This window comes from Chionomys nivalis, chromosome 3, assembly GCF_950005125.1.
Source record: "Chionomys nivalis chromosome 3, mChiNiv1.1, whole genome shotgun sequence".
Lineage (NCBI taxonomy): Eukaryota > Metazoa > Chordata > Mammalia > Rodentia > Cricetidae > Chionomys > Chionomys nivalis.
The window spans coordinates 41,109,364-41,125,582 of NC_080088.1; the positions used below are offsets into that span (position 1 = coordinate 41,109,364).

The window sequence follows — 16,219 nt, forward strand, 5'->3', positions numbered from 1 at the left end:
TTTGAAGCAAAAGCCGCAAAAGCAGCAGACAAAGTAACCCCTTCCCTTGTCAGGCAGTACAATAATTTTTGTTTTGAGTTAATTGTTTCAGACCGGCTCTGGCTTAGACCACGTGGACTCAGGTGCATTTCTTTCGCCACCACTGGCAGGAAAACGTCATTACAGGTAAATAATTTTCTTTTATAAATGTCTGAAAACATTACCATTCAAGACTTTAACAGCCTTTTCAATTGTACCATGTGGGAGATTTTACAAGAAGTGTCTGTCAGCCCACAGATATGGATCTTTCTGGGATTCGTAGTTTTCCTTGGTACTATATGGTTTGATAATAGGAATATGATAAAGTCTTTACGAGACAAGGTTAAACGCTTAAAAACAATTAAAAATGACAACAATCTTCTCAAAAATCAGTTTAAAGTTCTCCAGGCAGAGAACAGATCTTTGTTTAACACAACTCGACAAACTGAACAAAATTTAGAAGAGGTACAGGCTGATGTTAAGGAAAAATTTATTACTATGGAAGAGGGAACAGCTGATTTGAATCGTAAGCTTCAGTCCCTTTCAGTAGGAACTGAAACATTAACGGCTGATATTAAGGAAAAATTCATTACTATGAAAGAGGGAACAGCTGATTTGGATCGTAAGCTTCAGTCCCTTTCAGTAGGAACTAAAACATTAACTGAGAGAATCAAAACTGCTAAATGTGACAATCAAATTTTGTCTAAAGCTTATGACAGACTGGCGAAAAGATTGTCAATACAAAAAGGCACGGTTTATGCTATAAAAATTATGTCCAAAGATGAGATATTATCTCTAATGGACAAACTTCATACTTTAAAATCCTCAATAAAGGCTTTAAAACATAATTCTGGACAGGAGATTCAGACATTACAAAAGACAATGGTAAATAAAATTAAAAAGATTGAAAAATTTCTAAATTCTGAGAAAAAAGAACAAGAGGTAAAAAGACAAATTTTAACTACATCTGTGGGTAAATCTCTCCGGGACAATTCCCACAAAGCTCTACCTACAGTTCTACCTGCCTTTCCAGTAGTAACAACAGAAAAAGTGGTTGGTTCCAGAAACCCTAGGGTCATCAAGAAAGATACATGGGAACCTGTCTGTATAAATGATCTCAAAGAAATTAAACAGGCTGTAATGACTTTTGGGATAAATGCCTCTTTTGTTAAAGAGATGCTAAGATCTTGGGCCACAACAAATAAAGTCACGCCCTCTGACTGGTTACAACTAAGCTCTGCTGTCCTTGAGAGTGGAACGCAATTGAAATGAAAATGCTTATTCAGACAAGAGGCTAGACTTTTAGAACAGCAGAAAAGAGCAAAGGAAATTGAGATTTCCCTAGATCAAATTCTAGGAGAGGGGCTATTTTCAGACCCTCAGGAACAAGCTAATTTGGATAAAAACACACTCTCCATGTGTACTACAGCAGCCTTAAGAGCTTGGGACAGGGTGCAAGACCCAGGACAAAAAATGAAATCATTTGTCAGAGTTAAACAGGGTCAGAGAGAACCCTTTAGTGACTTTTTACAAAGACTAACTAAAGCTATACAAATAGGAATATCTGACCCAGAAGCAAGATGTATAATGATCGAGACTTTGGCTTATAAAAATACAAATGTGGAATGCAAAAGGATTTTGGGACCTTTAAAGCTCAGATCAGCGCCACTGAAAGAATGGCTGTTACATACACTAAATGTTGATACATTTGACTATGGCACTAAAACATGGGTAGAAGAAGCAATTTCCAGTGGTAAAAAGAGACATCAGAATACCAAATGTTTTAATTGTGACAAAATGGGTCATATGAAAAGGAATTGTAGACAACAAATTTTCAAAAATAATAATAATACATCTTCTAAAAATAACAAAAATAGGAGGACTCAGCCTTCAGGTTTATGTAGAAGATGTGGAAAGGGCAGACATTGGACGAATGAGTGCAGGTCTACAAGAGATAGACAAGGCAACCTGATACAGACGGGAAACATGAGGGGGGGGGGCTCACAGGCCCCCATGGCAAACATGGTTCAGTCATTTCCAGTTACTACAGAGAACGTGACTTGTCAGGACAATTAGGAAGCCCCATGCCTACTGTTACAAGCAATAATGATCAGAAAAATGAGTTCCATGTGTTTTGGCAAACTTCTATAAATGACCAAAGACCAAAGCTGAGAGTGTGTGTAAATGGCATTTTTATTACTGGCCTGCTGGACACAGGTGCGGATGTAAATAACATTACCCCAAAATCTTGGCATCCGTATTGGCCTCTTCAGAATGTAAATGTTCAGCTCCTGAAAACTGGAACCCTATCTCAAATAAGGCAGAGCACGAGATGGGTTAAATGTATAGGACCAGAGGGACAAATAGGAAAATTAAGGCCATATGTAGCCAATATTGCAATAAATTTATGGGGTCGTGACCTATTACAACAATGAAATACCCAAATTAACATTCCTGCTACTTCTAGAGCCTATATTTCTGGGGATAATATTAAAAGATATTACAAACGGAGTTAAAAATTATATAATTGTAGTTACTCTTTATGTTACTTAGACTCCTTGAGATAGAATGTTTAGCAAAACTTTTGTTCTCAATATTGTTTGTTATATTTATTATTTGTTATTATTGTATATAGTTGTATTTGGTTTAGTTCTATTTTATTTAGACAAAAGGGGGAGATGTAGGGATATAGCCCCACCCATTGGGGGCGTGTTCGCCTCGGGCTAATGTTTACAGATAAATCTGCCGGGCGTGATCCCATCAGCCCTTTTTTCTCTGCTTTTCCTGTTCTCCGTGGGAACCTGTGGTCCTGTAAGTCTATTTTCCTTATTAAAGCTGTATATATTTTTATAATCTGTCTACATTCATTTACGCCGTCACAGAGTCTACTATAACTGACAGCTGCTATGTCACCAGCTATGTATAAGAGATGGACAGAGGTGCTGGAGAGAAGGTGTTGCAGTAAGAGCTCTTGCTGCTCTCTCAGAGGACCCAGGTTTGGTTCATACTGCTTGTAACTCTGACTCCAAAGGACCCGATGCCCTGCACATAAATACATGCAGGTACTCATATGCACACAGAAATTAAGAAGAAACGTCTTTAGGGGCTGGTAAAGTGCTTGCCATAAATGGGTGTTAAGTTTGCATCCCCAGCCCCCAGATAAAACCAGGTGTGGCAGTATCCCTAGGGCTTGCTCACTACCCTGTTCAGCTGATCCATGAGTTCCAGGTTCACTGAGTGATCCAATCTCAAAAACAAAGTAGATGGGGCTGAGGATGTAGTGGTAAAGCCCTTTCCTATCACGGGCAATGTCCTAGGTTTGAATCCCAATAACACAATAAATAAATAAAGCAGTAAGGTGGAAAGTGAGAGGAAGACACCCTAACTCTGATCTCTGGCTTCCACACCCAGGAACACAAATGCATGTGTATACTAAAACACATGTACATACACAAAAGAAACTGATTTAGAAACAAACACAATTTTCTTTCCTATGTCCTCAAGGAGCAAGTTTTGACTTTGACACAAGTCAAATTCTTTCTAGCTAGAAGTTTAATAAACTCATTAAAAATTATCTTTGCTAAGCAAAAGAAATCAAAAACTACATCAGCAGAATGGATAAAGAAAATGCCCCCAGAGAGAGAGAGAGAGAGAGAGAGAGAGAGAGAGAGAGAGAGAGAGAGAGAGAGAATTATGCATCATTGAAAAAGGAAACTGTTACATGCCACAACATAAATAAATCTCAAGCATGTTATGCTAGGTGAAATAAAGCAGTTATAAAAGGACAAAATGTTATAATTCCATTCATTCAAATACTATATGATTCCAGTATGCATGCCAAATTTATAGAAAATGGAAAGTAGAACGAAGGCATAGTGATGAGAAAGATTATAGTTTAAGTATAAAGTTACAGGTATAAGACAAAAACATTTTGGAGGTGCTGTACATATTTATATGTTTAACACTACTGAACTGCACACTTAAAAACGGCTAAAATGTGGGAAAGGAAATAGGAGAGGAGGACCAATAAGAACTTTACTCATGTGACTCTTCCTAACCCTCAGAGTATAAAGTGTCCGATGCTCTGAATAAACCTGGCTACTGCATGAGACTTTAGTCTGCTTCATTTTTAGGCTCCATTTTCCCGGGTCCCACCACCTCTAGAGAAGTAGACACTCCATCGTGAGCACAAGGAGACAGTACACCTGTGACTTTATCATGTCCCACGCAAACATGAATCAATCAGAAAGATTATCTGGGAGAGCCCTTTAAAAGCTGTTTCCTCTGGTTGGACAAAAGTAGACAATCCAAAGTGTGGGGAGAGGTACTGCTATTCTGAACATGGACGGCATGAGAAAGATATGGGGGGGCCTCTAGGAACAGAAAGGGAGTCTGGCTTACAGTCCCAGTGAGGAAGTACACATCACAGACCTATCCACTTTGGCTCAGACTCATCCAGGTACATAGCAGGGAGTGGTACAGCTCAATCACGCAACAGTTTTAGCTTTACAGTTCATTTTGGCTTACTGTTATTTTTTGAGACAAGTTCTCATGTAGCCCAAGCTGGCTATGTACCAAAGATGACCTTGAATGCCCATCTTTATATTCTAAGAGCTGGGGCTACAGGTGTGTGCAGCCACACAAAACACCGCTTTGGCTTTTTTAAGGCAGCTCCACACTGACTGTGATATTATCTGTACACCTTACACTCCTGCCAACAGCGCATGCAGATCCCTTTCACTCCCATCTTTGCCAACACAGACTAAACCAATATACCAAACATCTAAAGTTAACATTATTATAATGGGTATGTGATACACACAAGGGCACAACTGCACCTACACAGCATCCCTGACAAAAACACTTAACCCAAATCTAAAGCAAGAATGATCAGCTGCACGCCTTTAATGCCAGCATTCATGAGGTAGAGACAGGCAAATCTCTGTGAGTTCGAGGCCACCGTGGTCTACAGAGTGAGTTCCAGGACAGCCAGAGATACACAAAGAAATGTTGTCTTGGAAAACAACAACAACAACAACAAAAAGAATAAACAGAGCAAACTGTGGGAGAACCATTCTGGGTGCTGCTGTGGAGGCTGAAGGACTTTGGAATCAGACTTCCTTTCATAGATGAGCTGGAACAGAACACACCTACTGCGGTACCTGTACCACAAGTTTACCATAGGTGAGGCATGCTGACACAGTTAGCGGTAAGCATTTATAAAATCTCAAATAGTTTAACCAAAAAGTGGAAGAAAGGAAGAATGAATGTACCTCATACATATACAGAGATATAAATAACAAATATGGAAACGTTAGCAATTGGTGAATTCAAGTAAAAACCATATGCAGTCTTTGAGTTTTGCTGCTGTTTGATTTCTGAATAGTACTAAGAATTGAACTTAGCCTTGTGCATGCTGGGTAAATGCTGTTACTGAACTACATTCCCAGTCCTGACATGGGTCTTTATATAAGCTGTGTGTTGTCCCTGCCCTACCCCCACCCCTTTGTTTTTCGAGACAGTGTTTTCTGTGTAGCCTTAGCTGTCTTGGAACTTGTCAACCAGGCTGGTCTTAAACTCAGAGATTTGCCTGCCTCTGCCACACAAGTGCTGGGATTAAAGGCGTGTACCACCAAGCCAGGCTTTGTAGGGTCTTTTTGTTTTTGTTTTTGGAGACAGGGTTTCTTTGTAGCTTTGAAGCCTGCCCTGGAACTCACTCTGTAGACCAGTCTGGCCTCGAACTCACAAAGATCCACCTGCCTCTGGCGTGCACCACCACCGCCCAGCTCATAAGGTCTTAGTATATTTGTTAATCCAACTTTTCTGTAGGTTTGAAATTGTTCAATTTTTTAGCATTTTAGCTAGGGGAGAAAACTTTAAATAAACTATGTATCTGGTTAAACAAAACAAATACAATTTTAAAACATTACAAAACACATGTTCTATATGAACAATTTTCTGTTCATTTTGCTTGCTCCTTATGAATGTTTTTGTTCAAATTACAAGTAATTTCAGGAACTGGTGACATTTAAACATATTTTACCCAGTGAAAAGGAATATTGAATATACATGCTATTTCACTCCATGGTGCTGTTATTACTGTTTTAATTATACAGTGACGACTATAAATAAACAAGTGGACAGTCAGAGCTGGAGATACGGTTCAGCGATAAAGAATGAACACTGCTCTTGTAGAGGACCTCAGTTTTATTCCTGGCACCCATATCAGGCAGCTTACAACTGCCTGGAACACTCCTTGGGGACATACGTAGACATACACATGTATACATAAACAATAAACCTCTCATAGCCCCCCTCCCCACAATAAGGTACTGAACAGCCACAGCCACTGTCAATACAGGACATACACCGTTTAAAAACTGTGAGGACTAAATTTGTTCTTTATAATAGACACCTTTAGTAAACAACCCATTTAGACTACACCATGTGAAGACTTACCCTAACAAAGCTCCAATTATACCACCAGCCACCAGGCCTCGAATACCCAAGTTTACTCTGAAAAGACCTCCGGTGACAGCTATTTAAAAGGGAAAAAAAAAAAAAAAAAAAGAGGCAATATTAGGTCATCTTTAAATGCTAGACTTCTACTCTTTTATAGTAAGAACAAAGACCTCTAGGTGAACTTTCTGAACCCACCATGAACAGTGTAATGACATCCAGGAAGGTAACTTTCTGTCCACTCCACAGACAAAGAAAGAAAATATTTTGTAAATATTTTTAAATATCCTCAGTGTTACCGGGTAGTGGCGGCACACGCCTTTAATCTCAGCACTTGGGAAGCAGAGGTAAGTAACTGGGTCTCTGAGTTTGAGGGCAGCCTGGTCTCTAGAGTGAGTTCCAGGACAGTCAGAGCTACACAGAGAAATTGTCTTAAAAAACAAAAACAAAGCCGGGCGATAGTGGCGCACGATTTTAATCCCAGCACTCGGGAGGCAGAGGCGGGTGGATCTCTGTGAGTTCGAGACCAGCCTGGTCTACAGAGCTAGTTCCAGGACAGGCTCCAAAGCCACAGAGAAACCCTGTCTTGAAAAACAAAAAAAACAAAACAAAACAAAAAAAAAAAAAAAACAAAGAACCACCACCAAAAGCAACAAACAAACAAAAAACCTCCATTTTTCCTATGGCTCTACAACCATTCTACTTTTTTTTTTCCTGCCCATTTTCTCTTAAAAGTTGACAGACAGTTCACTTCACCTTCTCCCACAGCTCACGCCTCTTTCATGTCTTTCTTCTTTGAGGCAACTTGGTCCAAAATGAAGAGAGCAGCAACAACAAACGCCTTTCTCCCAGCCTCACCCATCTGCACGCTGGCTGCACTGTGCGCAGGCAGATAGACCTGCAGAGGCAGCATTTAGCATGGGATGCCACCTGGTGACCGACACAGGAGGTGCACCTCTTTTCACTACAATTTCATTTCTAGGACACTCATTTAATCTTCCTTTCTAAAAACAGGGTCTCACGTAACCCAGCAGGGAATTGAGAATGACCTTGAACCTCAGGCCTCCACTTTCTGGGTGCTGAGATGACAGCCATGCACCACCACCTATAGTCTATGTGGTGCTCCCTGCATGCTAAGCCAGCATGCTACCAACTGGGATACACACATTCCAGCTATTTCCCCCTTCATTATGCACTATACAACTAAGGACATCTTAGGTGGCAAAAATTTTCAGGTGTTTATCTGGGGTTTTTATTTCTATTTAACTATTATATTTTCATTTAAAATTTTCTAAATTAACAAGAATAAAAACCATTTTTAGTCTCATTACTCAGAAGTGGCTAGTCTTCCGAACAAAATACTAAGAAACAAAATAGGGTCATGTTATTTATATATATTTAACTTTTAATTTTCTCTGAATATATTATTAAATTACATTATCATTAATTTTTCAGTTTCGGCCTGATGATGGTGGTGCACACCTTTAATCCCAGCACTCAGGAGGCAGAGCTCTGTGAGTTCAAGGCCAGCCTAGTCTACAAGAGCTAGTTCCAGGACAGTCAGGGCTGTTACAAAGAGAAACTGTCTCCAAAAAAAAAATCAGCTTTAATATTAAAGTTTCCTACATGATTCTATTACTGGATTGCATGGACATTGGGACATTCCACAAATTTTTATCTTAACACCAGTTTTCTATTTGTAAATGTTTTAAATAAAGACACTTCTGTGCATAAATCTTTATACATTTGATAGCTTCTTTAAAATAAACTCACGGAAATGAAATTTTGGGATAAGGGGTATGAAGATTTTTATTTAAAAAAATTTTATTTCAGAATGTGTGTTTGGGAGGGGTGTGACCAGCACACCTGCTGCTAACTGCTGAGTCATCTCTCCAGTCCCAAGGTGTGGTGGCTATTCTTGCTTGTCAACTTGACTACATCTGGAATTAACTAAGGTCCAAAAATTGAGGGGCACACCTGTGAGGGCTTTTTGCTTAACCTGAAATAGGAAGATGCACTTCTAATCTGAATCTTTAATCTGGCCCACACCTTCTGCTGGAAACCTCTATAAGCACAGGAAGAAGGGAACTTTTGCTCTTGCTTGGCCAGCACGTCCACTGGCATTAGAGCCTACTTCTTCAGATTCTGGCACACACTGAAGACCAGGTGAGACAGCTAGCCCCACAGACTGAGCAACTACTGTTCATAGGTAGCCATTGTTGGATTAGCTGGACCACAACAAATGCCCTTTCTATGTAATACTGAGGTTCACTCTGTAAATTCTTTTACCCCTAGAAAACTCTGACTAATACACCAAGGTATGAACATTTTTAAGACTTTGAACTTAAATTACTATGCTGCTATTCAAAAAAGGTACACACAGTTACCTTCAATTCAAAATATGCAATTGTACACTCCCCTCCATTCTTCCATTCTTTTTTTTTCTTTGAGAAAGGGGCAATGAGGACCTTGTATAGCACAGACTGGCCTGGAACTCACTATGCAACCAAGATTTTTGATCCACTTGTCTCTGGCTCTCAAGAGCTCAAGTTAAAGATATATACGACCACATATGGATCTTCTACACTCTGGGTTGATGAGCCCCAATTTCACAGGCTTTAAAAGTGGCAGCTAACTTAAATTATATTTCTCTTAACTATAGAGAAAGGTGAGTAATTAGTCACCTGTGTTATTTATGTCAGTTAAGTCTTTTTTGTTGTTGTTTATTTCATTGCCAATTAAGATAACCTTTCTTTTTGATATATAGGAGTTTTTATTGAGTACTATCTGAACACATTATTACTCAGGGATCATTTCACATTTAATGTCTTCTGTAGTAGTTTATGCCAATCAAAGCTATTCATAATTTCCTATAACTTAATTTTTATGCTTTAAAACATACACATAAACAAACATTTATATTTATATATCTTCCTACTCAGAAAGCTAATACATATGCAGCTATATTCCCTCTAACATTTCATCAATTTTTACTTAAGTATTTTAATGAATCTTATATTTCATTATATTAAATACTGCTGCAATTTGATTTCTTTCTACACAATTAATAACTGTTATTAAGCCCATGAACTATCAATCCTCTCTTCATGGATCTAATATATCACCTTTAGTTTAGACAGACCCGTACAATTAGTCTTTATTTCTAACTCTTTGAAGTCTGTCCAACAGCTCTGCAAACAACCCCAGTATGCTATATATTGTTTTTTATTCATGTTTGGATTTTACATGGAAATATTCCCTAATTCTTTAGGGAAATGTTTTGCGATGCTCATAGAATCAGCATTTTAGACAGATGCTACATAGTTTAGCAAGTTCTCTATTAAAACAAAAACAAATATAGCTTTTATTTGATTGCTTTTCATTTAAAAACTGAGATGAAAGGCCAGTTTAGTTTTTCTGGTATGTAGAGGCACTTAAAATTATTCAGTGTTTAACATATCATAGGCTTTCCAATAGTACAGCCTCTAACAAGCCTAGGCTGCTCCAAGCCCTGGCCATAGGCTGTTTAGCTTATACCAAGAAGCTGGAAAGCATCTAAATCTGCATGCAGTGTGCACCAGGCAGACTTCAGGTGTTTGTGCTACAGTATATGGTCCTTATGAGACTGTGCAAAACAGACAAGTACATTAACAGGGCACGGTGTCATAAGTGTGTCCCTGACAGGATCAAGAGGGATTTTCTAAATGAGGAAAAGACACTTTTCTTTTTTTTTTCTTTTTTCTCTTTTTTTGGTTTTACAAGACAGAGTTTCTCTGTGCAGCCTTGACTGTCCTGGTATGCATAGGGATCCGCCTGTCTCTGCCTCCTGAGTGCTGGGATTAAAGATGTGCGCCACCACCGCCCAGCAATATGGAGCTTTCTTAGTTATCAAAGTCAAGTCTCAGTTAAAAACCAAAACAAAACAAGTTACTTTAGGTATAAACTGCCAAGGTGTGAATCTCCATGGTTATTTTTCTTGGAGTTTGCTGAACTTCTTAGAAGAACAGATTCACACATTCAGATTTGGAGAGGCTTTTGTGCTTCTTTTCCCCAAATATTTTGCCTGCCTTCTCTCCCTCCCCCTCCAGCTAGTATTTCCACTACACATTAGTACACTCAGTGCATTTTCCTCACTCCTAAAATTCTGTCTTTCAGAGGAAATGATCTGTACTGATCTAGCTTCAAGTTCATTCAACTCTGTTCCTCTACCTGGCTAAACTTTTTTTAGCCAGGTGGTGGTGGCACACACTAATCCCAGCACTCGGGAGGCAGAGGCAGACAGATCTCTGAGTTAGAGGCCAGTCTTGTCTGTAGAATGAGTTCCAGGACAACCAGGGCTACACAGAGAGACCCCTGCTCGAAAAAAGAAGCAACAAAAACAAAGCAATTTTTTTTACACACAGTCTTACTCTCCAGCCCACACTGTACTCAAACTTGAGGTATTTCTCCTGTCTTTGGTATCCAGTTGATGAGATTACAGGTGTGAGCCACCATGCCTGGTTGATTCTTTCCTCTGCTCTCTTAAATCTACGGTTCAGTTCTCCAGTAAAAATTTAAAAATATTTTTGTACACATACAACTGCACATTTGTGTGTTGGTGTATGTGTGCACATGTATGCATGTATGTGTATGTGTGTACATATGTACCATAGCACGTATGTAAAGTTCAAAGGAGAACTTCAGGTTATGGGTCCTTATTCTCCACTTAGTTGAGGTAAGGTTCTCTCTGTTGTCTTTCCACAGCTTACAGCAGGTTGGCTGGGCCCCAAAGAGTCTAAGGATGCTCTCATTTCTGTATCCCATCTCCCAGTAGGAATCACAGATACTTGTGCTGTGTATCTGTAGGTTCTGAGGATTTGAACTTCATCCCTTACATTTACATGGCAAGTGGTTTTACCCAGAGTTCTATCCCTAGTCGTCTAGTGGATTTTTAATTTCCAGTACTTCATTACCAACACCAGCTATTTCGATTTGATTACTTTAAAATTTCCTATCCTCATCATTACGTTTTGATTTGAGATTATTTGGGTTCGTCAGCTCTTTCCAACATGTAGTTCCCTTCTACCTGTTACTGACTTCCACCCCACCCCATATTTTTCCATGTCTTGTTGCTATTACTGTTGAAGATGAACATTTTTGCTGTGTTGCGTGGTGCACATCTTTAATCCCAGGACTAGGGAGGCAGGCGCAGGCAGATCTCTGTGAGTTCGAGGCCAGCCTAGTCTACAAAGTGAGTTCTAGGACAGCTAGGACTGTTTCACAGAAAAACTCTGTCTCAAAAACACACACACACACACACACACAAAAAAAAAAAAAAAAACAAAACGAGAGAGAGAGAGAGAGAGACACAAATGAATTTTTTCTTTTTGAGACAAAGGCTCATGTGGCCCAGTCTAGCCGCAAGCTCTCTACATAGACAAAAATGAATCTGATTTTCTGATCTTCTCACCTCCATCTTCCAAGCGCTGGGATTATGGGCATATGCTACAACTTGCAGCTCAAAGTGGGCTCATAAAGCAATGTATTTTAGCAGCTCCTGAGCTGAGCCGTGTCCCTCCCACGCTGAGGGTCTGCATTTAGGTAGTGATTTGCCTAGATCAAATCTATGTGTTTTCCTGAAGAGCAGAGCCACTGATGTCTGTTCTGAGTTCTTATTTTTATGTCTGGCTTCCTGATAAGAGTCAGTCAACAATTCCTTGTATGTTGTGATTAAAGCTTGGCCAACAAACCTGTCTGTGGCTTAGCAAATGCATTTGAACTTCAGTTTACATTGTCCTTTCTAGCTTTCACACTGTGTCCACAAGAACTCACATATGACCAAAGCAAAATAGCTTCTAAGGCCCACGCTCATCTCTCCTGAGCACACATAGATCACCATTACTACCCTCTCCATTTGTTTTTGTTCTTTCTTATTTTTAAGATACAGAGGCTTCACATGCTGCCTGGGTTGGCCTTGAACTTGTGGCCTCAAACGATTTTCCTGTCTCAGCCTCTCAAGCAGCTACCTCTGGTTTTATTGTCTCCTCAACAGTTCCATTAAAATCCAGCCTGGTTTGCTAGTCCATTTGGCTCACCCCAAATGGATCAGAACCTTAGGGTAGCTAGGTTAGAAGTCCCTGACTGCTTCAAACAACTACCTAGATGTGGACTTTCCTGTGCGCTCTTCCAGAGGGTCCAAAGTGTAAAGATGAAAGGTACCTGTCACCACACATGGTTCCTCTACTCTATTTTCAATGCTCATTTTAAGTGGTGTGTCACAACGAGAGAAGAGCTTTAAACAAAACCAAACTCTTACCACGAGAAAGTCTGACCCTTTCTTCTTCACACGCGTCTCACCTCAAGCTACTTCCCTTCCCTGTGCTTGAAACATCTCCAGCGACTTCCTGTGACGCTCCTATCCCACTATCCTACAGCTTTCTCCCACAACCTGCAGCTGTCAGTTTGAGGATCTCAAAGACTCTATGACCTGTCCATGTCCCATTATTTGCTACTTTCTGCCATAGGAGCTGGGATTTTTTTGGTTTGTTTGTTTTTGCCCATCCTCATGGGTAAAATTTAATGAAAGCAAAGATGGTGTCTGCTTTAATAACTGCCAATGGTCAACTATGAGGCTATCTATAAGCATATTTTCTATGAATATTGAAAAGGATATAGTGTGAAGTCAATCAAAAATTTCACAATTCTGATTCATAAATCCTATACATTCTAAACCATATGTGAAATTAAAATATGAACAAGAATAAAACACCTTACCTCCAGCAATGACAAAATGGCTCAAGGAGTTTTTATTTCGATACACTGTTAGTCCAGTGTTCACTGTGCTGGAAGAAGGAGGAAAAACAAAACATTTCATTAAAAGCACACGCCATTCACCTTGCTAACTGCTGTTTCATCGGAATGATAGTTTAAACACCCTGTTAGACGAAAGAGGCAGCTCAGCTGACAGAGTGCTTGCCTACCACGCACAAGGTGAGGGTTCAATTCCTGCACCATACCAGACTCGGCATGGGAGTTCATATCTCTAACCCCCGAATTGGGGATTAGGAGTCAGAAGAATCAGAAATCCAAAGTCATCCTCAGCTACACATTCAGACTGGGCTGCATGAGACCCTGCCTTAAAAACAAAAACAGAACCCAGAAACAACAACAGCAAAGTCCCTGTATTTGAAAGCCTTGTCCTAGTCTAGGCCCCTTTGGTGTGTTCTAGACTAACATGCCTATGTATTTTTAGGTAAACCTGCTGAAGAATGAAACAAAAGAATCAAATTCCTAAAACAAATATTCATTCAGAAATAGCAACTTAGAAAGAAGGGGTCTGCAGAATTGTCCTTTCTTCAAAACTTTGATTCTAGCTCTGGCATGGCAGCACACTATATTCTCAGGATTTGGGAGGGTAAGAAGAGTTCAAGTTTGAGGCCAGCCTTGGCTACACAGCAAGTTTAAGTTCAGCCTGAGTTACATAGCAAGATACAGCAAAAAACAAAACAAAACAAAACAAAAACCTGTTTTTGACCCTAGTTGTAGAGCTCTATCATGGATGCAGAACTAATACTGAACCAATTTCTCATGCACATACAAGTTATTAAGAAAAGGGCACTATGGGGTTAGTGGCACGACGCTGGGTAAGGACTCTGCAGCCAAGCCTGGCCTGCTTCAGTCCCCAGGGTTACACAGTGAAAGGAGAACGGATTCCTCCATGTTGTTCTTGGACAGCCACATGCACACTATGGCACAGGCGTTTGCACACAGACACGGACATGGATACACACATACATGTAAAAGAATTTTTAAGAGACAAGTTTATGTGCGTGTTCAGTTTCATAGCACCTCTTGCTCAAAGGATGCTCTCCTAAAGAACACTGGCATGGTGGCACATGTCTCAGTTCCGGGAGAATGACAGCCTGAAGCCAATCTAGACTGCACTGTGTTCTAGGTCACCAAGAGACTCTCCCTTACCCCCCAAAGATGAAGACTCTCTTGCACAACTGAGAACTTACTTGAATATGGTCACGAAGACTGCAGTTCTCCAACTCCAACGCCAGCCATACCGAATGAAGCCCCTCGTGGCAGCTCGGTGTGCACTTTGCTAAAAATAATTTGTTAAAATGCGGTGAGGTTCCAAGATACTCTGACATTTTCCTTATTCTAAAACTGTACTGCAGAAATGTCAGCTGCAAATTAATCAGGTACACCTAAATAGAAACAGGGAAAAAATTCTAGAACGATCATTAAGTACTAACACTTGAGCAAAAACCTTGGGAGTCAAAGAGAAAAGGGCTAAGATGCTATTGGCTCCTCCCTGTTTGAGAGACAACCATATCCTCTCATGCAGTGCCAGCTACATCCCTGACACATGATGGTGAAGACTGCTGTACTGGGCACCTGATTACCAGAGCTACTTTTATCTCTAAGAAGTTAATGACCCATTCATCAATGACCATTCATCGACTTCAACTACATGGTTTACATGTTCCTGTATGATTCCAACCACGGCAAGTTCCAAGCATGGTCATGGTTCACAATGAGAAGAAGCCCGTCACCACAGGGAAGGCCATCTCCATGTTCCAGGACAGAGATCCCATCAATAACACATGAAGTGACACTAGTGACAAACACCCTGTGGAGTCTACCTACACATTCACTACTATAGAGAAGGCCAGGGCCCACTTGAAGGGTGGAGCCAAAATCGTTATCATCTCCACCCCTTCTGATGATCCCAAGCCTGTGATAGATGTGAACCACGGGAAGTGTAACAACTCACTCAAAACCATAAGCAGTACCTTCTGTACCACTGTTTACCCTATCCTCACCCTCTGGGCCAAGATCATCCATGACAACTCCAGCATCATGGAAGAACTTCATCGATTCCAATCCAGAAGACCATGGACAGCCCTTTGGGAAACTAGCATGGGGCTGTGGCGTGGCTCCGCAACTACTAGCGTTGCCATGATTGTGCAAAGGGTCGTTCCAGAGCTAAGGGGGAGCTTACGGACTTGGCCTTACAGGTTCCCACCCTCGGTGCATTCATCATGAGTCTGGCCTGCTGCCTGAAGAAACTGCCAAATAAAATGGCATCAAGAAGGTAGTGAAATACAGATCAGAAGCCACCCTAAAGGGCACACAGAGCTGTATCAAATGCCAGGTTATCTCCAGCATCTTTAATAGTGATACCCACTCTTCCATCTTTGATGCTCAGGCCACTGCCCTCCATGACAACCCCGTCAAGCTCATTTTCTGGTATGACAACCAATTCAGGTAGGCAACAGAGTGGTGGATCCCGCCCACCTGGCCTTCAAGGACTTAGAAGCCCCAGAGTACCCATCCCAACAAGAACACAAGAGGAAGAGAAAGATCCTCTGCTTCTGGGTTCCAACTCAACCCCCAATGCCCTGGGCATCTTCCCTCAGTTTCTATCGCAGACCCCCAGAAGAAGTGGAGGGGCTTAGGGAGTCCTTCTCTCAAGTACTATCAATAAAGTTCACTGTTGGGCTGGAGAGACGGCTCAGCAATTAAGAGCACTTGCTAACCTTCCAGAGAACCTAAGTTCAGATCCCCACACCCACATGGTGGCTCATAACAATCCATAACTCCAGTGTCATTAGCTCCAACACCCTCTTCTGACTTCTGCAGACAGCAGGCATGCCCACGGTACACACACATACACATGCGCATGCATACTTGTGCACAGGCAAAACACTCATACATATTTAAAAAAATAATTTTACTGTAAACCCCACCGGAA

General features: G+C 40.7%; 1 protein-coding gene across 1 annotated transcript in view; it reads right to left on the reverse strand.

The window, feature by feature from the left end:
- Timmdc1 (translocase of inner mitochondrial membrane domain containing 1) overlaps positions 1-16,219 on the reverse strand; it is a 28,053-nt gene that overhangs the window by 5,650 nt on the left and 6,184 nt on the right. The window contains exons 3-5 of the mRNA XM_057765369.1: positions 14,475-14,563; positions 13,231-13,298; positions 6,478-6,556 (exon numbers count right to left, since the gene is read on the reverse strand). Coding sequence (XP_057621352.1) covers positions 6,478-6,556; positions 13,231-13,298; positions 14,475-14,563 — 236 coding nt within the window. The remainder of the gene's footprint in view (positions 1-6,477; positions 6,557-13,230; positions 13,299-14,474; positions 14,564-16,219) is intronic.